This window comes from Ascaphus truei, chromosome 5 (genome assembly GCF_040206685.1).
Source record: "Ascaphus truei isolate aAscTru1 chromosome 5, aAscTru1.hap1, whole genome shotgun sequence".
Classification (NCBI taxonomy): Eukaryota; Metazoa; Chordata; class Amphibia; order Anura; family Ascaphidae; genus Ascaphus; species Ascaphus truei.
This window is the reverse complement of record NC_134487.1, coordinates 129102502-129128197: the sequence shown is the minus strand read 5'-3', so window position 1 is coordinate 129128197 and position 25696 is coordinate 129102502. Positions and strand designations below refer to the sequence as shown.

The 25696-nt window shown below is 45.1% G+C and overlaps 1 protein-coding gene across 1 annotated transcript in view; it reads right to left on the bottom strand.

Annotated features, from left to right (window-relative positions):
* Positions 1-4223: 4223 nt before the first annotated feature.
* CDC23 (cell division cycle 23) overlaps positions 4224-25696 on the bottom strand; it is a 31607-nt gene continuing 10134 nt past the window's right edge. The window contains exons 9-16 of the mRNA XM_075600743.1: positions 17366-17447; positions 17112-17265; positions 16736-16855; positions 16571-16646; positions 13548-13609; positions 12955-13033; positions 12441-12560; positions 4224-4694 (exon numbers count right to left, since the gene is read on the bottom strand). Of these exons, the coding sequence (XP_075456858.1) occupies positions 4518-4694; positions 12441-12560; positions 12955-13033; positions 13548-13609; positions 16571-16646; positions 16736-16855; positions 17112-17265; positions 17366-17447 (870 nt within the window). The 3' untranslated portion in view covers positions 4224-4517. The remainder of the gene's footprint in view (positions 4695-12440; positions 12561-12954; positions 13034-13547; positions 13610-16570; positions 16647-16735; positions 16856-17111; positions 17266-17365; positions 17448-25696) is intronic.

Genomic DNA, 25696 nt, shown 5'->3' with positions numbered 1-25696 from the left:
TGAAGGGGAGGGTGGAGGGGAGGTGAAAGGGGGGGGGGTGGAGGGGAGGTGAAAGGGGGTGGAGGGAGGTGAGGGGTGGGTGAGGGGAGGTGAAGGGGGGTGAGGGGAGGTGAAGGCCGCTCACTCACCCGTCCGGCCGCTCCCTCAGGCGTCCGGCAGCTCCCTCAGGCGTCCGGCAGCTCCCTCACCCGTCCGGCAGCTCCCTCACCCGTCCGGAAGCTCCCACGTGGATCTGAGGCGGGAGGCAGCTTGTTGTGGCCGCTCCCCCGCTGTGTCCCGGGCGCTCGCTCCCCCGCTGACTGTAGCGGCGCCGGGGGGTGGAGGGGAGGTGAAGGGTGGTGAAGGGGGTGAGGGTTGGGTGAAGGGGGGTGAGGGGAGGTGAAGGCCGCTCACTCACCCGTCCGGAAGGTCCCACGTGGATCTGAGGCGGGAGGCAGCGTGTTGTGGCCGCTCCCCCGCTGTGTCCCGGGCGCTCGCTCCCCCGCTGACTGTAGCGGCGCCGGGGGGAGGGGGGGCTGAAAGCGCGGGAAACACGGGGAGAGGAAGAGGTGCGCGCGGGTGTGGAGGCTGATGTTCGGGGAGGAAGAGGCGGAGGCTCCGGGACCGGTGGGTATGTGAGCCCAACCCCCCGGGTTATACATGCTGCTAATGTACACCCCCCCCCTACTGTGTGTGTGTGTCCCTGTGTGTGTGTGTGTCCCTGTGTGTGTGTGTGTCCCTGTGTGTGTCCCTGTGTGTGTCCCTGTGTGTGTGTGTTTGTGTCCCTGTGTGTCCTTTGGCCCGTCACTCCGCCTCAGGCCAATGAGAGGTGTGCGGGGGCGGGCCAAGGGACCAATCAGATTTCCCCTAGGGACACCGGACATCCAGGCAGGCAGGCTGGCAGGCAGGCATACAGTGCTTTCACTAATATAGTATAAGATCTATTTACTCCCGGTCTTTTCCCCCTCCAAATAAATTTAGAGACTGCAGACTGAATTGAGAGTATTTCCTTCAGTCTCAGTGGCACAGGTAACGCCTGGAAAAGGTATAGGATGCGTGGGAGGTGGTTCATTTTGACGCTAGATATCTTTCCTAACCAGGAGATCTTGTAGGTTGCCCACTTAGATCTTTTTTCAGTGTCCGATTAAGTTTGGGGTAGTTTGCACCATATATATTTCTATAATCCTTGGTAATATAGACCCCTAAATATTTGATTGAAATTAAAATTAAGCCCGATTAGTTTTTCAAAATATCTTTTGGGAGGTTAATATTTAGAGCTTCTGATTTAGCTTGGTTAATTTTAAAGTCAGAGATGTTATTACATTTCCCTAGCAAGTCAAACAGGTTTGGCAAGGAGGTAAGAGGTTTTGATATAGACAGGAAAATATCATCTACATAAAGAGCCACCTTGTGGATCTGGAAGTGAACTGCTATGCCCAAAATATCAGGATTATCACGGATCTGCGCAGCCAGGGGCTCCATGCACAGAGCGAACAGGAGGGGTGAAAGTGGGCAGCCCTGTCTCGTGCCGCTCTTGATTTTAAAAGGGTCTCATGGGAAACCCTGATGGATTACTCCAGCCACCGGGCTCAAATATAAGATTGCGTTCCCAACCCTTTCTCTGTCAACTCTCTGCTGTTCTCGCCCTTCTAACCCCAGACCCTGGCTAGATTTCTATACGTGCATGCTGCATTCCTGCACTCATTCCCCTGAATGCTTCTGGGGGAAATCTCACTCTCGCAGACTTATGCTATCCTGTTTCCACTCTGCCCTCTTTCAAGCTAAACAAACCTACTTTTCCTCACTAATCAACACGAACAAGTCTAACCCACACTGACTCCCTACTCAGACCACCCTCTGCTGCCTGTTCTTCTTCCTCCATCTCACCTCAGGACTTTGCCGACTACTTCAAGGAAAAGGTGGAATCCATACATCAGGGCATCCCCTCTGTATCCTCCCATCCTACACCTTTTCCTAACTCTCCTCCTGCCTTCCTTGACTCTTTTTCCGCTGTCACAGAGGATGTGTCATTGCTGATCTCTTCTCCCTCTACGACCTGTCCCCTTTACCCCATTCCCTCCCATCTCGTAAAAACCCATTGCTCCTACTATAATCCCTACACTCACACATTTTTAACTCCTCCCTCTACTCTGGTCTTTACCTCCTACTTTAAACATGCAACAATTATACTGTTACTCAAAAACAGTAAGCTTAACCCTACCTGTCTTTTTAACCATCATCCTGTCTCCCTCTTGCCTTTGCCAATAAACTCCTTAAACGTCTTGTATTCTCTCGCTTGCTCCATTTTCTCACCACCATGCTCTCCTAGACACTACAATCTGGCTTCTGCACAGCTGTCCTCACTAAAAGAATTAATGACCTCTATGCTGCCAAAGACAGGTCATTACACTCTGCTCATATTACTCAATCTGTCTTCAGGATTTGATACTGTGGACAACCCTCTTCTGCTCCCCCTGCAGACGCACTTACCTGAATGCCCTCCTACTGTCTCTGTACATTCTCCCTACCAATTCGATTGTAAGCTTCCGGGAGCAGGGACTCCTCTTCTGAAATGTTACTTTTATGCCTGAAGCACTTATTCCCATGATCTGTTATTTGTATTTGTTATTTACAAGATTGTCACGTGTAGTACTAATGTGAAGCGCTATGTACACTAATGGCGCTATATAAATAAACACATACATACATACATACATTCTCCATACTCTTGGTATTCGTAACAAAGCTCTATCCTGGATCTCCTTACATCGTATTTTCAGTGTCTCTTCTGCCAACACCTCCTCCTCCTCTATCGATCTCTCTGTGGGTGTACCCCAGGCCTTTGTCCTGGGACCTCTTTTCACACTGTCTAGGTGACATAATTACATCTCTTGGGTTCAAATATCACCTCTATGCTAATGACCCATTTACTTTTCAACCCCTGATCTCACACCTGCTGTACAGACCAACGTTTCTGAATGTCTCTCTGCGATATCCTGGATGGCTCTCCACTGACTTAAACGTAACATGTCTAAAACAGAGCCCCTCATATTTCCTCCCAAACCTGGCCCTACTACCTTCTTCCACATTACTGTTGGAAGTACTATCATATACCCAGTAGCACAAGCACGCTGCCTAGGGTCACACTCTACTCCTCTCACATTAAGGTTTTTTCCTCCGCAATATTACAAAGATACGCCCGTTCCTCTGTTGCTCGACTGCTAAAACTGACACAGGCCCTCATTCTCCTGCCTCTCACCTGCCTCCCCTACAATCTATCCTAAAAGCTGCTGCCAGAATCACTCTACTCTTTCCTAAATCTGTCTCAGCATCTCCCCTGCTGAAATCCCACTCTTGACTTCCTATCAAATCTCGTATCACATACTAATTTCTCCTCCTTTAAAGCTTTACACTTTTCTGCTCCCCCTTACATGAGCCCTAATTTCTCGCTATACACCATCGCATCACCATCTTGCGTTCTGCTCAAGGATGTCTTCTCTCTACCCCTTCCGTATTTAAAGCCCTCTCCCACCTTAAACCTCTCTCACTGACTGCCCAACACCTCTGGAATGCCCTTCCCCTCCATATCCGACTAGCACCCTCTCTATCCACCTTTAAGACCCACCTGCTTAAGGAAGCATATGAGTAGCTCCATGGCTGATACTTTATACCTCATACATAAACCTTGGCCCCTTGCAGACACACTTACAAGAACACCTTCCTACTGTCTCTGTACGTTCTCCCTACCTACCAATTAAATTGTAAACTCTTCGGAGCAGGGACTCCTTTTCCGAAATGTTACTTTTACGTCTGAAGCACTTCTTCCCATGATGTGTTATTTGTATGTGTTATTTGATTGTCATGTGTATTACTGAAGCGCTATGTACATTAATGGCGCTAAAGACAAAAGAAAAAAATCAATTTGCTTCTGTATGTACGTGGAGAACTAAACTAGAATATGACTCACATTTCCTCTAGAAGCATAGGTCTACTGAACACAAGAAAGGCGTCAATGGATTAAGTTTGGAGAAGTATTCATATACTGTACCATCTTTAACTACAGTATGAACTAAATTTATCTTTCCAAATGCATTAACTAAAACGCTGTAGGAATGGGTTCTAATGGGGAATATGTACAATAGGTCTTATGTGTAAAGCAAAAAGGCTTGAGCTGTGCAATTATTCCCCTGCTGATCTTGGTCATGGATAGATTTAAAAAATCTTTGACGATTAAGCAGACACTATTTAGACAGTATAAAACATTTATTAAGCGGACATGGGATACAGAACACAGCAGACAATCTTGAGGTAAGAAATCTGCTCCACTCAGTGCCCGGAAGCTACGTCTGCGCCAGCACAAACCTGACAAGTCCCATAACTCTGACAGCATGATTTATTCTCACTACAGACAAGCTTTAATAGGAGTGGGGTAGATGCTTCAACAGAAGCCACAGCACTAGACTGTCCATCCTTCTGTTACCACAGCAGTGCAACAATAGGGATGCTTGTAGAATAATCCACTGCTAGTGTCACAGGTGCTATGGTGTGACAGAGGAAAGATTAAGTGGAGATACCCTTCTGCTTGGAGTGTTGCTGGCTGAAAGTGATTGTGGCTGGAAGAAAGGGGCACTGGTAAGGAGATCAGCTGAAGGGCTTTCATTCTGGTTGCGTAATTGCAGGATCTGGCGTAGAAGTGCTTTACCTTCTTCTCGGGTCTGGAACAGTAAAAATTGAAAGTATTTGTAACTCATTTATAGTAATACCTAGTATTCAAACACGTCATCTGTTAATGCATCCCATCCAATTCTAATTTTTGGGTTAAAATGCCTTTGCCTCATCACAAACGAGTAGGAAACATGAAAAAAAAAAAAAAAATGTACATACTCCAAACCCAGCTATGGCTGCATTTAAAAAGTAAAACCAATTTGTTTTTCCAAATTAAAAACTTGTCAATTATATTTAATAGACATTCATGCAGGCAGAGTTGGCGTGAAATGCTGCCCTGATATTTTGATGTGAAAATGGCAGCTGTAAGAGGATAAAAGAATAATGCTGTTTACTTCCCTACAGTTAGGCAATGACTCCTAGGGAGGAAATAAAATAGTTTTTAGCGATATTCTTCTCCTACTGCAATCACGGCAGCACACACCTCTAGGTATGACAGAAGGCTGAATTTGGAGTGGTGATAGAAGTCTTCCTTCCTCTACTCCAGGTTAGTGTTGTATCAGAGCAATATAGAATAAACAAAAAACAGACCACAAAAGGGAAAAATATAACTAAAACCACGCAATGAGTGGGAAATGTGTGTACTGCTGTGATTGCACTAAGAGAATATTGGTAAGAACAATTTTCTATTTCTTCTGCGCCCCACACCCCTGCGGGATGTCCCACAGGAATATTAAAAAAAAATAAAAAATGGGAGGGTATAAAAAGCTTGTAGAACCTTCCTCTCAAAGACTGCTCCTGCTGAAGAAAACACACCCGGTTTGTAGTGTTTCACAAATGTGTGGATGTCTGACAATGTTGCTGCGTTGCATATAGCTGCTGGGGAAGCTACACCTCTTTCTGCCCAGGACATAGAGACTGACCTACTGGAATGAGCTTTAAGGCAAAAAGGGGGCTGGCTTTCCTGCCCACAACTGTTTAGGATGGTAGCCTTCATTCATCTAGCTATGGAATCGCTAGGCACTGTTCGTTCGACAGGCTGCAAAAATGAAAAAAAAAAAAAAATCAGACGTCTTCCCAGATGCCGTTTTCTCTAGATAAGTCTTTCAACACCTGACTAGATCAGATTGAATCCTTTGCGGAAATTCCTTGAGTAGATATTGAAAATGAAGTATTGTTAGGGAAATAGCTCTTATTTCTCAGATGTTGGCTGAAAAGAGGCTTTAGATTGAATTCCACACTCCCTGGACAGGCAACTGTGAAAGATCTGGTCCCCAGCCGTACAAGACTGGCATCTGTTAAGAAGTTCCATTGTTTTGTAGCTAGGGGGCACCCTTTCGAAAGGTTCCTGATATTCTACCACCAATGCAGACTGTCTGGTTGAGTTTAGAACAGAAATTGCTCTGTCCAGTGCCCCCATCCTCTTGCTCCAGGAGTGCAGTATGTTTCCCTGGGGAGGCCACATGTTTCCTGGCCACAGTACTGCCTCTATAAAAGGCAGAAATCACGCCTAGCAACGTCATACAAATGTCTTACTGTTGGCCGGATTGACCTCACTTTCCTGCATGCTTTCTTCAATGCAACATCTTGCATAAAGGAAGACATATTTCCCTTATATGTGGAAGACCTCGGAATTGCAGAGTCTGTTAAGGCCCGAAACACTTGTCCCAGTTGATGACATTAGTATTTCGATAGGAAGGTCATCACCCAGGAAACATCTGCCTTCAATGGAGCCACCAAAATTGCTTTCATCATCCATTTGTCCAGGTATGGCAGATGCCTTCTAGCCATAGAGCTGTGGCTAAAACTACCCTGATCTTTATAATCATTCTGTGCTTGTAAGCCGAAGTGAAGAGCTACAAACTGAAAATGGTGGATGAATCCCTCAAGATCCTGCACATAGAATTTCCAAAATATTCGGTGGCTCTTGCTTATTGGCAGTAGTTGACAAATCACCAAAAAATCTACTCGCCGAACAAAAAAATCTACTCGCCACCTAGTACCACACGTGTGCTGCTTGGGCCAATAGGAGCTCGCCACAATGTTAAATCCACTCACCCGGGGCGTGCAAATGTATAGGTTTGTCGAACACTGCTTATTGGTATATGAAAATATGCATCTTTCAGATCTAGGGTCACCTTGAAGTCTTTAGGTTAACAGATGATTTCACGGTTTCCATCTTGAAGCGTTTGTATAGGACATATGAGGGATTCTAGATTCTAGAAATGGACAATTGCCACCGTTTTTGGATATGCAAATATTATACCTACAAAATGTGCGTGTAGAAGAACAAACATTCACACTGAAGAGACATACAGCACCATATTCTGTCCTTTATTTTTCAGTTGAAAAATTGTTGCACTCCCCTAAAGTTGAAGAAAGTACACTTGTAGAATTGTGTTCGAGATGGATAGATTGTTTCCATCAATAGTTCTTTTTGGGGTTGGACGACATTGAAGCTAGCATGACTATTAAATATCCTCTCTTCAAACTCTGCAGCACCAATTGATCCAAAGTGATCTGATGCCACAGGTGACTGAAGAGTCTTAGACGGCCTCCCCCACTGGAATGTCATTGTGGGTTCCCTGCGAATTGGCAAAACCTTTTTGCTTTTGAGACAGGCACAGATTATATCCTGTCCTTCATAAACATTAAAGGAGGCCTGGCATGAAATGGTTAATGTGAATTGCGCTCTTCTGGATCCAGGACACCTTGGAACTCAAGAAGGTGCAAATCTAGTAAATTTTAAAAAAAAAAATTCAAAAAGCATGATCCGTCTATCTTGAAGAAGCTTGCTTCTGTCTCCTGAAATTTGATAGTTTGGTCCAGTTCTGTTAGGTAAATACTCTGCCAAAGGACTTGACGAAAATGAAATGTTGCAAGGTAAACTTCCTCATTTTTTCTACATCCAATTTGGCAGTAAATAATGGGATGTCCCAGAGCAATTCTTTTTTTTTTTTTTTTTAAAGACTATTGGGAGGGAAAACTTCTTTCCATAGTTGGAACAACTGCTTGAAGCACCTTTCTATCAACAATTGCATCAGCAGATGATTGAACATCCAGCCGGTAATATTTAGCAAGTGCGTGTGTAAAGTCCATGTTGCCGCTTTATAAATGTCCCGAGAGGTATAATAGGCCTTTTCCTTGTAGAATGGGCCTTCAAGTTTACAGGAAGAATGACTCCTGCTGCCATATAGGCCTCACTAATAGCCTTCTTGATTCATCTAGATATTGAGGCAACAGATGCTGCCTGATCCTTTGTGGTTCAGTCAAACTGTACAAACAAACAACCTAGAGGTTTTGCCAACACTATAAGTCCTTTACACATATGTTGTTAGAGCCCTAACTAATGCAATAACTAGAAAAACTGGTAGACCAATAACCCAAAACAGGGCCAATGGACCAGTAAAGTCCCCTACATAACAGCACTCATTAACACTATTAGGTAATATGAAACGCTTTATAGCAGTTATAGACTGAGTAGGCGCTTCAGAACAATCTGATGGAAAATGTAAAAAAAAAATCTTAATTAGTACAAAACTAAAACAGGGTATTAAAAATCTCCCTAGTTGGAACCTAAGCTTCAAACAAACAATGGTAGCAAAATATATTGCAAAAAGTTACTAACCACAAAATAAGGTGGTAACAATGCCGAATGCCTAGCAAAAATAGGGGTTGAGCCTACTAAGAGGAAGGGAATTCCTAAGCGAACTCCCCCTCCCTCGACCACGCAACAATTTCAACTATATTATAGTATACTCAGTCAAAGTATGGAAGCGTAGCCTCTGTAGATCACTGCAGGTACATACTTAGTGTAATGAGAGTATGCTACTGATAAAATATTCTTGCAGCTCTGACTGCACCTTCAATAAATATTGTGACAAAACACTCAGTGTGCTGTTAGTAGTGAGGTAAGTATAATACTGCAGTGGATGTTTGGATTTGCACACATTCTTCTTTGTTCTTTCAGCTACAAGGTGACCATCTAATATGGTCAGTCATAGGTCTTTTGCAGTTTTTTCAAATGCATTAGTTTGATTCATTATTAAACAGGCGAGTTATTCCTGGCACACCTTATGATTCATCCAATCATATACTGGGTACACCTATTTAGGGATCACCTGGTTGATTTACCAGTTACTCTTCGACAAAGTCATATACCAGGGACGAAACGCGTCAGTTATCTGCCATGTGTGTAATCGCTATTGCACATAACATTTTCTAATCTACCATTGATTGCGCTTGGTTTTCTATAATTCCTACCGGACAGCAATGAACCGCCTTTGCAGCAATTTTTTCTATTTTCGGATATTCGGCTGGAGAACACAGAGTCTGCGCTCTGATTCAGGCTGTTACTTCCACGGCATCAAGATTGTGATCACATGCCTGCTGCAAGACACCATTCATTATGTGGGACACCAGGGCTAGTGAGGGTTGCGGTGGAGAGGTTTGCCGTGGGATGCACTTTACAGTGGGTTCACTGGCATCTCTGTCTCCTCTACCATTAAATTCAACCCCCGTCCTGTTTGTTATTCCATTAACACACCATGAGTCTATGAAGTCAATATATTCAATACAGCCTGATCGTTTGCAGTTCATATATTGACTTAATTTCTGAAGATTTATATTACCTATCCTGATAGTCCTAGAGCACCAGTTTTGGGGGTCAATCCTTTTTCTAAATATACATATAATTTGCCGAATCCATTTTCTAGCCCCAGAGATCCCGCCAGTCTGCCGAGGACCGGGGCACAGTTGCCTTCAGGGGCTTTGCTTCTTGGTGGGAACCCAATTGGAAGGTTGTCAAGGATGTCCCCCGACCCCAGTTCCAATGATAGGATCTTGCATCCCGGAAAATCCGTCCTGGTAGTCTTACAAAAGATGGACTAATCCTCTGCTGGGGTAGAAAGTGAGCATTCCCCTCCAGTCATCTTAAGATGATCTTGTCCAATGGTTTTCCAAAAGAGATAGGCACTCGCAAAAGGTAAAGAAACAAATCTACTTTTAGACAAGGCACCTACAGCCCAAGTCGTAAGCGATAAAGGCCTTCCTACGGCTCCGGGAATACACCAAAGATCTTGCTGCCAGTAGAATATCAATTGAGCCACCACAAAAAAAAAAAAAAAAAAAAAATCAATTGAATCTTCCAGACTCAGAAAGTCTTAACAACTTTTGCCTTGATATTCCTGCCTCAATCCTATCTTGAAGATAGAAAATACAAATGCCGATTGTTCTTGAAATACAGGCAATTGCTTTGGCTGGTTTCAGTGTCTCGCCAATAGCTGAATATTGCTCACATAGGACCCCTTCATCTTTTAAAGATCCTGTAGATCGTAGAGTATATCTACCCTCTAGGGAAATGTATGTATTTCTCACCAATTTGGCAAGAAATGGATACATTTTTCAAAATGTTTACGTCATTGCTGATCTATCTAGCACTACCCTTTCTGTCCATACAATGTCCTTAATGGTACAGGGAACAGGGAAAGTTCCACCTGCCTTCTTACAGCCTAGAAAGGCCTGGTTCAGGACACCCAGTTCCTCTTTGTAGCCACAATATTAAATGTTCTCATATTCTTAATGAGTTTATCTATGGGATCAATCCTAAAGGATCCCACATAGACTTCATCCACCTTGGAAGAAAATTCCTCAAGCTCTGAAGCAGATGCTTGTTCTGACCGATCAATGAGACTTTCAGGCTGCACGTCTAGTGAAATCTGTGACCTAGGTCTCTTTAAAGACCCATAATATTGTTCTTTATCAAAGGAATGCATACGCGAAGACTTGATCCAGTCGATGAAACTAGTCAATTGTACAGAATTTCCCAGACTTTTTTTTAATGCAATCTGTGCAAAATTTCTTGAGGTATGTAGCTGCAAAATCTAAACTTGGAGGTAGCTTTTCTAGGTTTAACAACCCGAGCATCCTAAAGAGGCTTGACAATTCCTACCCGACCCCGGAATCGGAGAACAAGGCCACGTCCATGGTTAGTGCGCGCGTTCGCGTGGCATCACGCACTCCTGTAGCAGGAGATATTTTTGTCCTGTAGGTAGATATGACAGGGAGGCGTGTCGGGGGGCATGTCCATGACATCACGGAGCTGGTTTGCCCAAAGTGAGCGAACTGCTCACGTGACCGTGCCGTCGCCCAACAAAGACAAATATTTTTGTCTCCTCTAGCTTCGCTCTTGCCGACACTCACGTGCACACTATACACAATCCCAATCACCTGTGTTTCACCGCACAGCTCACACGCGATAAGCATGGATGCGGCCAAAGGTACTGGCTTCATGATGAGGCCAGGATGGCGATTGCTCCATGATCAATGGAAGAGATGGAGCCGGTTTAAAAAGGTCTAAAATTTGCCCTGCATGGCTTTAATTAACCACACAGAGACATCCTGTGCTTGCGGGAGTAATTATTGTGCTGCTTCTTCCTTGATGTATTCTTGTTTCTTATATTTATCAGGCAAAGGGATTCCACAGGCTAATCATAGATGTTTTGTTTTTTAAGTAGCCTTTTTAGACTTGGTTTCTACTACTGCCATGGTTTTCAACTTTAAGCTGCACTCCCAATAAGTATCCTGCTAAGAAGACATCCTCGAGAAGCAGAACATACCAGGAACAGGCACAAAAACACAGAACAGCAAAAAGGTCTGGAGAAAAAAAAACCAACCCAAAAAGCAGCAGAAAAAAAATCTCAGCTACTTACCTGGACTGGAAAAGCCATTGTCAGCAAAGCTCACCTTCAGGGCCTTCCTTAAAGAGTGCTCTGGTTTTGTTGCCAAACCATAGAAGTGACGCTTACGCACGCGGTTTGATTGCGGACAAACTCTATGCTCTTTATGAGGCAGGCAGACCGATCTGGATGCCCCAGATACTGTGCTCTTAGAGTTCCGGTCGGGACCTTCCCGCAAAGTGAAATTTCAGCTTTCGGTAGGAAAGGGACATAACCTGGGCTCAAACCAGTAAGGAAAAACAAAAAAACCCCCGACAACGCAATCGCTACACGTGATTTGCAGCGGAAACATCTACAACTCGGGAGAACAGTCTGGACTTCACACATGGGTATTTGGCAAACGAGCAACCACTACGCAACTTTCTCAATTCAAATGAATATAGGCTATAGCACGGAAAGCCCCCAAGCTGAAACAAGAAACCAATCTGGAACTGAACCCTCCACCTTCCATTCCACCTTTAGGTAGGACAGAAAACACCAACCTGGAGGAGGGGAAGGAAGCCTTATATAGCCCTGCCTCCAAATTCAGGCTTCTGTGCTACCTACAGGGAGGAGATAGTACACAGGTGGCGCAGCCATGGGGCACAGGAAAAAAAACAAAACACCTATTGGGCCCCCCCCTCATCAATTAATGCAGCAGTGCGCAAACTGGGGGGCGGGAGATTGTCTGCAGAGGGCACGAGATTTACAGAGGCGCCGCGCACTTCCCGAAGGCACTTAAATTAAGTTCCGGGGAAGCGGCGAAGGCCTCTGTAAACTTCACTTACCTTGGCTCAGACGGCTTCTGGGGATGTGTCGCCATGGCAACGCAACGTCAAATGAGGTCACAGTGCCATTCCAACGTGACGTCATGACGCCGAGGTAAGAGGGTCGCGGAGAGAGGGGAACAGCCGGCAGGGGGGCGCAAGGAAAAAAGATTGCGCTCCCCTCAGCTAATGCATGCAGTCGACAATCAACATGTGTATTTAAAACCAACACCACAGTACCAACATCTATGTAACATTTGCAAATTGTTAACATTAAACAATATAACAGGACGACAACATTGTTAATACTTACATCATTGAAACTGAAACATTTCTGGGCACATGCAGACGCTTCATCCCATAGTTTGCACTTGAAGTAATACTGAGCCAGGTAGCGAAAGGCTGTGCTCACCTCCTGGTGCTCTACGATCTCCTGGAGGTGATTATAGAGGGAGGAATGTTAGGCCAGGTCCCCGCTGTGGCGGACGCTGCAGGGACAGGAGCCGCCCCACAATGGGGCCGGGCCCGCGCGAGGGTGGGGGGACGCCGTGCTGCGCGGACAGAAACTCCTGCTCGCAAGAGAATTGAGATCAGGAGTCGCGACGGAGCACTAGGCCACGCCCCCCGGCAGTTCAGCCAATGAGGGCGAACCAGACGGGTGATGTCACGGCCGCGCCCCCTCCCCCCCACCATCCTTCCCCCTGCAGACCGGGGAACTCTGCTGCACGCGCCGCCAGGCGCGCATTCAGCGCAGGCACTGGGGCCGTAGCCTAAGAAACATCACTCAACCAGCAATGGCAGGACCTCCTCTCTCACAAGTGACTTACCCCACAGGAGTTGATGTCTTGTATGTATTTAATGTAACACTGAGCAGCCTGTTCTGATTCATTCAGCTGCTCGTGCAGTCTGCAAGAAAAACAATTTAACTTCACAATAAAATATGGATAGTTAACCCCAGATATTGGTTTCAAGGGAAGATTTCATATCTACATAATATCAGCAACTGGAAACACAACAAAAAGCGCACTACAAATAACAGTCATACAGCACCGACACCCAAGTCTAATACTTTGCAATTGCAGGTGTTTCAATCCCTGTACATATGGCACAGGCTCATAATGTAATATATATGAACGGTTTCAAAGACATTTCTGACTGTGTGGTAACGAGAGAGAGAGACAGAGACTGAGAGAGAGACAGAGACAGAGACAAAGGGGGGCTTATAATTGTATTTAATGTACTATATGTAGCGCCAATAATGTATGCTTTGTATGGTTGTACGGATCTTTACACAATGCAATGGAAGGTAAATAAATTACAAACAATGGGAATAAGGAGGTAAATGACGACATAAGGCAAAAGCAGACTCCGCATAAGTAAAATCCGTTGAGGTAAGAGAAAAACAAAAACTACCACTCACTTGGCCAGTTTAACCAAAGCCATTTTCTCCACATCACCGACAGCATAGGCTCTCCAGTAACACTGCCAAGAAGAGACACAGGATACACTTACCAACTGCTAAACCCTGCTTATAGGCAAATACATCACACACCACTGTCCCGTTACACACACAAACTTGCAGTTTCACTCAATTACTAATTTGCCACAGTCTTCATAAGTAGTTATGGATACAGTTTTTAAACCTCATTAGAAGTGCAAAATATCAAATAAAATATCAAAAAATAAGAGATAAACAGCTATAGGGGATCCCAAATTACTGTACCATTAAGGGGAGAAATCCCAAGTACATGTATCTGCATTCTCTAGAGAGGCTAAAATCAAATGAAAGACTCAGTTTAAACCTAATCTAATATGAATCATTTTGTTAAAAAAATAAAAAGTAAGTGTCCAAATGTAAATGCTTCCAAAAGAATACTCGAGATCGCAGAGGGGCGCTTGAAATCACAAGTGGATAAGTGAATCCCGTCTAATAATTAAGTGTTTTATTAATACAATGGCACTGATATGCACTTACTCATTGCAAGTCCATTATGTTTTATAGCACCATTGTGTTAATAAAGCACTTTATTAGACAGGATTTACTTCTCCCCTTGTGTTATCAAATGCCCATCTAGAATGTTAACGCTCCTAATGGAGGTGCGGTGGTGACGGCAGTTTGGGGGTCAAAGACAGGCAGAATAATTACCAGGAGTACCCGAACAAAGGCGCCGTTACCAAGTAGAGACTTATTTATTCAATTACATTTTTTCATTCATTATCTTTACCAGAAAAGCACACAGAGCGCACCAGGGGTTAATAACCAGATAGGCAGAGCTATGCAGATCTGGTTATTAACCCCCGGTGCGCTCTGTGCGCTTTTCTGTTTTTGTTCTGGGGACTCCTTTACTGGAGCCCCTTTTAGGAGCGTTTAGAGGGGACGCTCAAGCACGGATAGCTGCAGGGGGGGACCTTTATCTTCGGACGGCTCGAGCGCGGAAGTTTATCTACACTTCATTATCTTTACCATTTATGTTAACTTTGCCCTTGAGTACAGGCATACCCCGCATTAACGTACGCAATGGGACCGGAGCATGTATGTAAAGCAAAAATGTACTTAAAGTGAAGCACTACCTTTTTTCCACTTATCGATGCATGTACTGTACGGCAATCGTCATATAAGTGCATAACTGATGTAAATAACGCATTTGTAACAGGCTCTATAGTCTCCCCGCTTGCGCACAGCTTCGGTACAGGTAGGGAGCCGGTATTGCTGTTCAGGACGTGCTGACAGGCGCATGCGTGAGCTGTCGTTTGCCTATTGAGCGATATGTACTTACTCGTGAGTGTACTTAAAGTGAGTGTCCTTAAACCGGGGTATGCCTGTATTAACATTTTTTTGGATCGCCCAATAAACATTAAGATTTTGAAGTTGGAGGAGAGGGGGGGGGGGAGAGAAGAGGGGGAGCGGGAGGGGAGATTAAGACACCAGAAGCATTACAAAGATTGTAAATATCAGATTGTAAATAAACCAACTTGAATATAAATAACAGGATCAATGGATACATAATTCCTGACCCTGATCACATATTGATCGAAGAAGTTGAATTTTTTGGAATAATGTTCTTTAAAAAAATATTCAGTCAATCACTCCATTAACAGTACTACTTCTATTCTCCTTACTAGGGTTTTTTGAAGGATCTAACACAGGTGTTTTTCAATCAGGGATTCTAGGAACCCTTGGGTTCCCTGGACATCCCTAGAGGGTTCCTTGCAATTTTCTGGTCATTTGAAAATTGTAACAAAATACAGAAGAATTTACAATGCATCTCATCTGAGGCATACAATTAGAGAGGGTTGAGGTTCCTTATAATACATCGGATCTCAGACGCACTATCAGAGATGGTTCGGGGTTCCTCAGAATTTCACTTAGGGTTCCTTAACCAAAAAAAAGGTTGGAAACCACTGAACGGTTTCTTCCAGGAGGGCGGTATAAATCTGGCTGCTGCGAGAATGTGAGCTATGAGTTTCTTTGAAGTCGGGCTAATGTTCTCAGTCGGTTTTGAACCAGCTCTTGGTACAAGATGGATATTAAGCTCTTTGGAACGCTCTAATTCTGCAAAAGTTTTCAAATACAGCATGCCTTAGAAACCTACAGGAGGAGACTGCTCTGGTCGAGCCCTCTGTCTACACCTGCAGAGACCTGGGGCAAAGGCTTCAGCGGTCTGAAGAGCACGTTTAAAAGAAAATATAACGATGTTGAAGGCCATCTATGCCAATCTCTGACAGATAAGACCTGTCTGATGCACTCAGGAAGGGGTTTCCGGGTGGCACTGTGTACAACAGGAAACCGGGAGTGGGTCGGTCCAGTGATATCATGGGCACATGACAAGTACCAGCTTAGAGCAGAGGCAGACATTAGGGGAGGGGCCACATCTGATTGCAGAAATGCTAATATACCCATTATTTTGAAGCTGAAGCTTTCCCTAAAGGACGCTGTCGGTTTTAAATACTTGGGGGAATTAAAGGCCAATGTTTTCAGATAAAATATGGGCCATAGTTACAGGACTCAGGAGCTAGTCCAAGGCAAAGCCTTCCAAAAGTTGTTCCAGAAAATTTTAGAGCAAAATATTTTTATACTTAATAATGATTATGAATTATCCGATAGCAGCCCTGCAGTGTTCTATGCTCAGCCCTGTGTGCAGTCTTCAAAAATCAGCAAACATTGTAAATTACTAGGTGTCTGTTACAACTATGTTTGGACCAGCAGGCTTAAAATTTACAAGTGTTATATGTCACTGCATTTTTAGACAAAATGAGCTCCCATGAGAAGTTAATGACAAACCGCCTATAATTTGTCATGCTTTAAGAGAACATTGAATGTCATACTATCAGGAAACCCCACCAGTATCCGTGCTGTTGTGGTCATTTGATACCAGGTACTTATATTTTTCAAAGAAAACCAAAAGATCCGGTGCTAAAAATAGAAGCAGCAAAAATACATACTTTCTTAGCCTCCACAAGCTGGTTGAGTTTTTCGTAGCATTCACCCAAAGCAACAAGCATACGGGAGTCATTGGGTCTGGAAAGGAAGCAAAGACAAAAATAAGCTTCTCACCGGTCTGGTCTGTTTCAACAACCTCGTATCTGCCCCAAAACAGGTGACATTACCTGAGCTGGTGTGCACGCCTGTAGTAATAAAGGCAGTAAAATGGCATCTTTAGGATCTCGTAGGTTTGCCCTAATCCATACCAGGCTCGATAATCTCTCTTGTTGACTTCAATTGCATGCCTGTAGCAAAACATGAGGAAAAATATTGCTAGATCAGGTCATGGAACAGCAAAATGAAAAACCACAAGATCACACAAATTACATGTACAGACTAGCCCTGCTGATATTGCTAAAATGCTGAAGGAAGTCTTAAATGTTGAAAAACATTCACCCAGTTACTTGCATGCTTTTTATTTCTGGATATTCTGAATATATCTAGCCAGTAAAGCCTGTGGTGATATTCATATGTTATTCCCCCACCTGTGGCACACCGTACCTGTAAGCCTGTATTGCTGCAGATGTGTTCTTCATTTCCATATACTCATGACCCATCAGAGTCCAAGCACCAAGGTAACGGGGGTTAAGTTTTAATGCTCTTTGGAAATACAAGGCAGCTTTCTCATGCTGAGAGCGCAAACTGTAGTAATTGCCTGCCGGACATTATACAGAAGCTTAGTCAGGCAGGCAAAGAAGACTACATCGACATCAGCAATAGTATGTTTCCATGTCAGCATCATCATTCACACTTACCGATCACACAACATGTCTCCACACGATACTTGTCAATGTCACACAGATTATGTGCCAAGTAGCTCAGTTCTGGCTTCATACCCTGGTAAAAATATATATATATATGCAAAAACAGAGAATATCATGAGTAATTTCATGTTTACATTGAAAGATAGCATATTAACACATTTAAAAGTATAATTGTAGAAATGTTTCATATTGAAATTTGTTTTACATTAGGTATAAGGATTACAAAAACTACATTAAGGATTACAAAAACGACATTACATTAAAGATACATGATGAGTTGCAGGCAATGGATCAGAAATGGATGTAGTTTGCGCAGCCCTGATCTAGTCTACACCCAGAGATAAGAGGGAGCATAGATTTTATATTTTTAGACGCTGCTATGAACCCATTAATCAAAAGCTCACAAATATATAATATCACCTGGTCCAACCATGCCATAGTTGAAACAAAACTAAAAGGATTTCTACTCCCCATAGCATCCATATCATGGAGATTTAACAACTCCCTTATGATTGTTCCTGCGGTCCTCTCTGAGGTAGAAATGGAACTTCAACAGTACTTCACGACAAATGTGTGTTCTGAGATCTCACCCTCCCTGCTGTGGGTGGCCTATAATGCGACCAAGAGAGCGATTCTAATCACAATAGTAGCACGTAGGATGAGAGTACATACTGGTAGGATGAGAGTACATACTGGTAGGATGAGAGTACATACTGGTAGGATGAGAGTACATACTGGTAGGATGAGAGTACATACTGGTAGGATGAGAGTACATACTGGTAGGATGAGAGTACATACTGGTAGGATGAGAGTACATACTGGTAGAATGAGAGTACATACTGGTAGAATGAGAGTACATACTGGTAGGATGAGAGTACATACTGGAAAGATAATTCATTTATCAACCCAGCTAAGCAACCTTGAGAAAGCCCACAAATAGTGACACGAACAAACTCGTCAGAAATCACCAAAATGAGAGGGGAGCTTAACCTATGCTTGACGGACTCCACAGAAAAAGCGATAAGCTGGACCTCCCAAAAATGTATGAAAAGGGGAATAAATCTGACAATATACTGGCCCAAAAATTAAATAACAAATCCCTCGCCAAGAATATCTATAATATTCGAGTACAGGAGAACCAACTTCAAATTCAGAACTCGTACTAGAACAATTCTATAACTCCCTTTACAAGGGAAGCGACCAAGGTCAGGTGCCCATAAATCAAGACCTGCACAAGGTCACATTGAGCTCCATTGAATTACCTAAACTAGACAGAACAGCACAGTAGGTGAAGCAGGTGATAAAGGGTTTGAAACCACATAAAACCCCAGGTCCTGTTGGTTACTCTAACCTGCATTATAAGAAATTTGCTAAAATACTGGCCCTCCCACATTACAGACTTCTGTAACTCAGTACTAAAGGGTGCTCATATTCCACATCCGAAATGAACTATAATAAATCCAAGCCTTGGCCCTTAGATGGCAGAATACCTCCATCAAATATTTAGGTATAAACCTGACAAACAGTAGATGCCCTGTACAAAACAAACTATCCAGAATTGATCAAATCCATGACCAAAAGCATGGAAACCTGGTCAAAATATGCCATCTATTGGATCGGGAGGATTCCGGCAATAAAAATGAACTTGTTACCAAAGATCCTATAGGCTCATGTAGCCCCCTGGTGGGATAAGTATTAGCTGTGAAAATTGTTAAAGATGGTTATTATATGTTGTATTGTATCTAGTATAACTGCTAGGATAGCCACACCTCCAGAGTGGGTGTATGTTATCATAAGTACAGTCACCTCCCGGGTTGCATTCGTGACTTATACTGTCATCATGGCCTATAAATATTGGGGGCGTGGACTTGCTATTTCAGACCTCAGGAGGAGCTCATGTCATCAGGGCAGGAAAAGGTGTGGGGTCTCATTACAGGTTATGTGCGAGAATTTATGTGAATGAATACCGTTGCCCCTTTTGTTATTTTCTACAGTAGGGATATGTGACCCTAGTAATAGGTAGACAGAGGATGAGACACGCACTCAATATCAATGGTAATAGAGGTGGGGTACTTAGCTGCCGGTGCGCTGGTCCTGGGGAGCTCCTGTAGTCCCAAATGTTCCAGTACAAAGAAGAAGAAGCAGGCACACGGTCTTACTCAAAAGGAGGTTTAATATGCCATAAAGTCCAACGTTTCGGCTTCACCTTGAGAAAGGCAGTATGACTGCTGAAACGTTGGACTTTATGGCATATTAAACCTCCTTTTGAGTAAGACCGTGTGCCTGCTTCTTCTTCTTTTTACCCTAGTAATAGGGCCATCCATCACTGAGAAAATGTACTGTGTTCCTCTAAAGGGATGCTGTAAGCAAAGGGAGTGCAATCTTTTTCCCCTGCGCCCCCCTGCTGGCTCCCTCCTCCTTACCGTGGTCCCACAGTGTCATTTGACTCCGCGTTGCCATGGCGACTCGTCTCCAGATGCCGGCTGAACCACGGTAAGTAAGGTTTACAGAGGCCGTTGCCGCTTTCCCGGCACTTAATTTAAGTGCCTTCGGGAAGCGTGCGGGGCCTCTGTAAACCCCGCCCCCCCCCCGCATTTAATCTCGCGCCCCCCAGTTTGCGCACCGCTGCTGTAAGCCATGAGGATGGACCTCCCTGGGTAGAATGTATGGAGCCTAGGGAAGCATGTGAAGTGAAGATGTTATGTCTACAAGTTCAATAAAACAGTTACGTTACTAAAAGTCGCTGGCGTCCTCTGTCTACAATTCATCTACCTCATCAACCACAGTCAAGCTTACAGAAATTACAGCCAGCCGGACACCCGCCCTGAGGTCAAGGTATGCTGAAAGAGTCCAGTGCATAACACCTGCACTTCCACCTACATATCAATGTGCAATTCCCTCATTTTGAACCGGGTAAGGAGAGGGGTTACACTTATTTAGAACCATTCCCATTAAAAATACAGATATAACCACTTTAAAAACAAAATGCAACGTTTTATATGGGGAAATAATAATAATAATCAATAAAAAAAAAACGGAGACTTCCTGTGACGTCAAGAGGAATGGCTGCCTGAGAGATTGGCTCCAGAGCCCCTCCAACGTATAACCTATAAAAATAGAAACTAAATAAACAAATCCCCCCCAAAACCTACAATCCTGAACCCCTAAGACCAGCTGGGCACAAGAAGTACCTTTTCTGCCGATTTAGAGAGGGGTTGCCGGCGCTCTGGGAGGCCTCCTGTGAGCCCCGACCCCCGGTAGAAGTCCCCCCTGACTCGCCAGAAAAAGTCAGCGGAATCGCCTGGAGGAGCGTGCGGGAGGTAGGAGAGGCGACGGGGCTAAGCCCCGAGTGTCCCGTGGAGTCCGCTCTTACTGCGGGGCTTGAGGATTCCCCCCCTGCGCGTGCTGCCCCTGAAGTGCGCCCACGGCGGCCTCCCGCGGCCCCGAGGGGAAGCCGGAGCTGTAACATCTCCCCGCTGCGGTCCCGGTCTCCGCTTGCCCCCCCCACCCCCCAGAATAAATAAAATCAATAAACATACCCCCATTAGGCTATCCCGGCAGGGGAGAGTACCCCCTGGCTGCAGGGACTGCGGGACCCACCACGTGGCGGCAGGGGAGGAAGCGGCCATCTTAAAGAAACACTCCACTGAGGCACCATCTCCCCTTAAAGGGGTATACAGCTGCTTGTCCCAACCATCAACTTTCAACTGCTGCCTGAGCCTCAGTGTGCCACAACACCCTACCTCCCCAGCAACACAGTGTCGAGCCAAATAAATAAATAAATAAATAACTATTCAGCAGCCCCAGAAACACCCCAGAAGCTCCGCAATACTCTCACACCCCCCCCCCTTAAATAAAAGGGAATAAAAATAATAAAGTGGGGACCATAAGCAGACAGGGGAACATAAAGAGCATGAGCGGCAAGGGCAAAAAAGCAGCCCAGCAAACAGTCACGAGCTATTTTACCCCAAACCAGCGTCCCGCAGGGAGCTGCGAGGACTCGCAAGACGGCGGCCTGACTCGCACGCGGGAAGACCCAGGTAGAACACAGCAGCCAGAAATGGCAAACATTGACATTAATAAAGAATACCTGGAGAACCTCTTCACGAGAATGAGGAAAGAAATCCAGGATGACCTGACTAAAGCGGTCAACACCTTAAGGAGTGATATGAACCTCCTGGCTGCTAAGACGGACACTCTGAACCATAAGGTGGAAGCCTTGGAGCAGGCCCAATCCTCCGCAGAGGACGAAATAAACCGGTTACACTGGGAAATAAGGGAATTAAAGGAAAGTGCCGAAGATCAAGAAAATCGCGACCGGAGGCAAAACCTGAGAATAAGGTATGTCCCGGAGTCCGTGGAGACGGACCAGCTCCGCACTTACCTGACAGACCTATTTATCCACCTAGTCCCGGACTTATCCCCTGATAAACTGGAGATGGATAGGGCCCACAGAGCCCCGGGGCCAAAATCTACTGACCACAAGAGGACCAGAGATGTCCTGATTAAATTCCATTACTACTCTACGAAGGAGAAATTATTAGCAGCCAGTAGAGACAAGGGAGCCTTACAATTCCGCAACACACGAATCGAAATCTATAGTGATTTCTCGAAGAAAACTGTAGACAGGAGAAGAGAGTTAAAACCCCTCCTGCAGAAACTGAGAGAAAACAACTTAAAATATCGCTGGGGGTTCCCATTCAAAATTGTTGTGCAATCAGGAGGGAAATACCACACTCTATCCTACCCGGAAGAAATCCCGAGATGTATGAGAGGCCTGGGCATCCCGCAGGCGAGCGGAGGATCTGCCCATGAAGAAGCTGACGGCGCTCAGAACCAAAGACCAACTGAGAAGGTACCGCGAACTTCCCAGAGAATCGCCACCCAGCGAAACCAGGTGGGGGAAGAATAAGAATCAAGACTCAGAACTTGTCCCGACCCGGCGGAGGCGGCGGGACTGCGCCCTCCATTACCCCCAGATCTCCCTCCCCCTGGATAAAAGAGAGAAACAGCTCCCCTGTCTACCCCCCCCTGGTGGATCTCCTTTCCTCTCCCCTTTCCTCTCCCCTCGCTCCCTGCCCGGCCTCCCCCCCCCCCCCCCCCCCACCGTGATGGATCGGGAGCTGGTCCGGCGGTCTCTGCGGAGTCAGACTCGGCCAAAATAGACAGAGGCTGACGGCAAGCCCAAAGATAGACATATGGGGACTGAAGCTATACGAAAAAACTCCCTCGTGTGTATCCAGTGTTAGCTAAATATTGTAAATACATGATTATGTGGTGAGCGGTATATAACAAGTTATATATATTGTAAATACTTACCTGGAACCACCTCTACGCCAAGGGGTTCACCCACAACAGCTCGGTTCCTCCCGGGGTGCGCCCGGTGCCCTTACAAAATGTTGGTGGGCACAGTTGGGGGGCTCACCTGGGGAGGAAACGAGAAGCCTCTGGAAGGGGGATCCCAAAAGAGGTCTTAGGCTTTCTACCATAGAGGCCAACAAGAGAAAGGGCTCCAGGAAAGGTACCCAAGGGGGTGATACTTGTATAGACCTCCCCCTCCCCCAGCGCCCCCCCTTCCCATCCCCTATACCCCTCCCCTCCTACCCTCACGTGCTCCCCCCCCCGACCCAGTTTATCCCCCCCTCCCTTCCTACCCCCCCCTCCCTTCCTACCCCCCCCCCTCGTCATATCCCTCCCCCCCTCCACTTCTGCCCCCCCCTCCCCTAGCCGGGGAACACCCCTACCCCTATGCCAAACAGAGGTTAGCATGACATATAAGCATAAGGTTATGAAAGCAATTAGTTAAGGGTCCAACAACGTTAGACCCGGAAGTTATAGGGTTGAACAAGTTTTATGTGATTTAATATGTTTAGTTGCAATGCCTTTTGAAGGAGGGCTCTCCGGCCTCCCTGATGGCTCTTAGAGAGCGACGCTCAGGGAAGTCTCCCAGAGGCAATAGGCCTACTACCTTCATCCTTAGAGAGATGAGGCTCTCTAAAACTGGGCTCTTGGACAGCCCACTTTCTTTTCTTTTTCCACTCTTTTCTCACCCCCCTCTCTTTCCTCTCCTCCCCCATCCCCCATCCCCCCCATGCCCCCCCAGCCATCCACGTGCCCAGAGAACACAGGGGACGATCTTGCAGAACCAGCTCTCATCAGCACCAGGTACTCTATACAAAAGAAAAGTCGCACATAAAAATGAACACAACCCTGTTTTTCTATCCACTCACACCCAGCAGGGACGAGCACATACGCAGACGACCAGGGTCTCCAGAAACCAAGATTCCACAAAAAGGCCACTCAGAGGTCAAGACAAGGTATGACTGTAGAGACGCCCACCACCTTGGGAAAGTGGAGGGACTGACAGAAGCCCTGAAAGACCATCCAGGTAACAATGGCCCATAACACAACACTTAAACTAATATCCCTAAATGTCAGAGGACTAAACTCAGTACTTAAAAGAAGGCTCGCTCTTCAGGAGCTCAAAAAGACGAAGGGAGACATCCTGTTTTTACAGGAAACTCACTTTAACACGACAACCCCTCCCAATACCTTCCAGAGATATTACCCTCAGACCTACTATGCATCCTGCCCAACCAAAAAGAGAGGGGTAGCTATTTTGTTCAAACAAAATGTTAAATTTTCTTTAAAAAAAGAAACTGCAGATCCGGAAGGCAGATTTCTTATCCTCCAAGGCACCTTGTCCGGGGTGGATATTACTATGGTCAATATATACGCCCCAAACGAGGCCCAAGCTGACTTCCTGAGAGAACTTTGTGACAGCCTAGAACTACACTGTTGTTGGCCGGAGACCTAAATATGCTTGTAGATCCCGACCAGGACAGGATGAGTACATTAGATACCCCCCTCCCTCGTGCTACGGAGAAAAATGCTAGGGAATTCCGTAACATACTGAAAGAGTTCGCATTAATAGATATCTGGCGAGCACAGCACCAGGGTCAGAGGGATTACTCCTACTTCTCCCCCCCGCACCAGACCTACTCAAGGATTGATTATTTTCTGTGTACTAAGGATATCTTCCAGGCAACCTCCCAGTCAGATATAGGATCAATATCCTGGTCGGACCACGCCCCGGTCTCGCTGACACTCTCCCTCCCCTTCTATAAAAATAGCCAATACAATTGGAAACTAAATGATTCTCTGTTAAACCAACCAGATGTAGAAATAGAAATTAAACAAAAACTCAGAGAATACTTTACACTGAACAAGGGCTCCGTAGAGTCATCAGCGATGCTATGGGAGGCCCATAAGGCTACAATCAGAGGGAATATCATTTCCATAGCCTCATACAAGAAAAAAGCACGACAGAAATTGTACAACGAATTGGCGGGAAAGGTCCAATTACTGGAACAAAAACATAAAACTAATCCCTCAAAAAAATTACTCAAAATATTAGATAAAGCCAGATCTGAATTCAAACAGATACAACTCGATGAGGTGGAGAGGGCGCTGCGGTGGACCAGGCAAAAACACTACGATAAAGGGAATAAGGCCGACCGGTTATTAGCATCCAAGCTAAGAGGTCTGAGAACGAAAGCCCAAGTAACAGCTTTACAAACAAAGACAGGTGTCAAAACATATTGCGAGAAACAGATAGCAGCCGAATTCTCAGACTTCTACTCTAAATTATATAATCTAAAGTTCCCAAAAAATAGATCCTCTAACGCGGAAGCTATAGCTAAATATTTAGATTCATGTAACCTTCCAAGCCTCTCAGAAGGGGATCTTGCAGAACTAAACAAAGAAATCTCCCAAGAGGAACTCTTAAATGCCATCTCCCAACTAAAACCTAGCAAAACGCCAGGCCCAGATGTGTTCTCCAATCAATATTATAAGACATTCAAGCTAATTTTAGCTCCATATCTCCTTGATATGTTCAACGAGTTTCTGGAGGGAACAACCATCCCAGCATCTATGTCTAAGGCCAATCTAGCAGTTATACCAAAGGAAGGGAGAGACCCACTACAGTGCGGTAGTTATCGCCCCATAGCCCTCCTTAATTCGGATCTAAAACTTTTCAGTAAAATTTTAGCCAATAGATTAACCCCCATACTACCAAGCCTAATACACATAGATCAAGTCGGGTTTATTTCCGGCAGGCAGGCCTCAGATAATAGGGAAAAAAGGGGGAAAGTTTGCGCCAATAAAAGAATTTTGCCTACTGTTCAATATGTGGTTCCAGTTCTTTCCACAAAGTGATTTCGCTGCCTGAGTCTTTCAGAGGTTATTCACCAACCTCTGTGTGGATTTGAGTAGAAAAAAGGGTGAAATGTCCTCGGGCGCGTCACTCTGCTTGCGGCT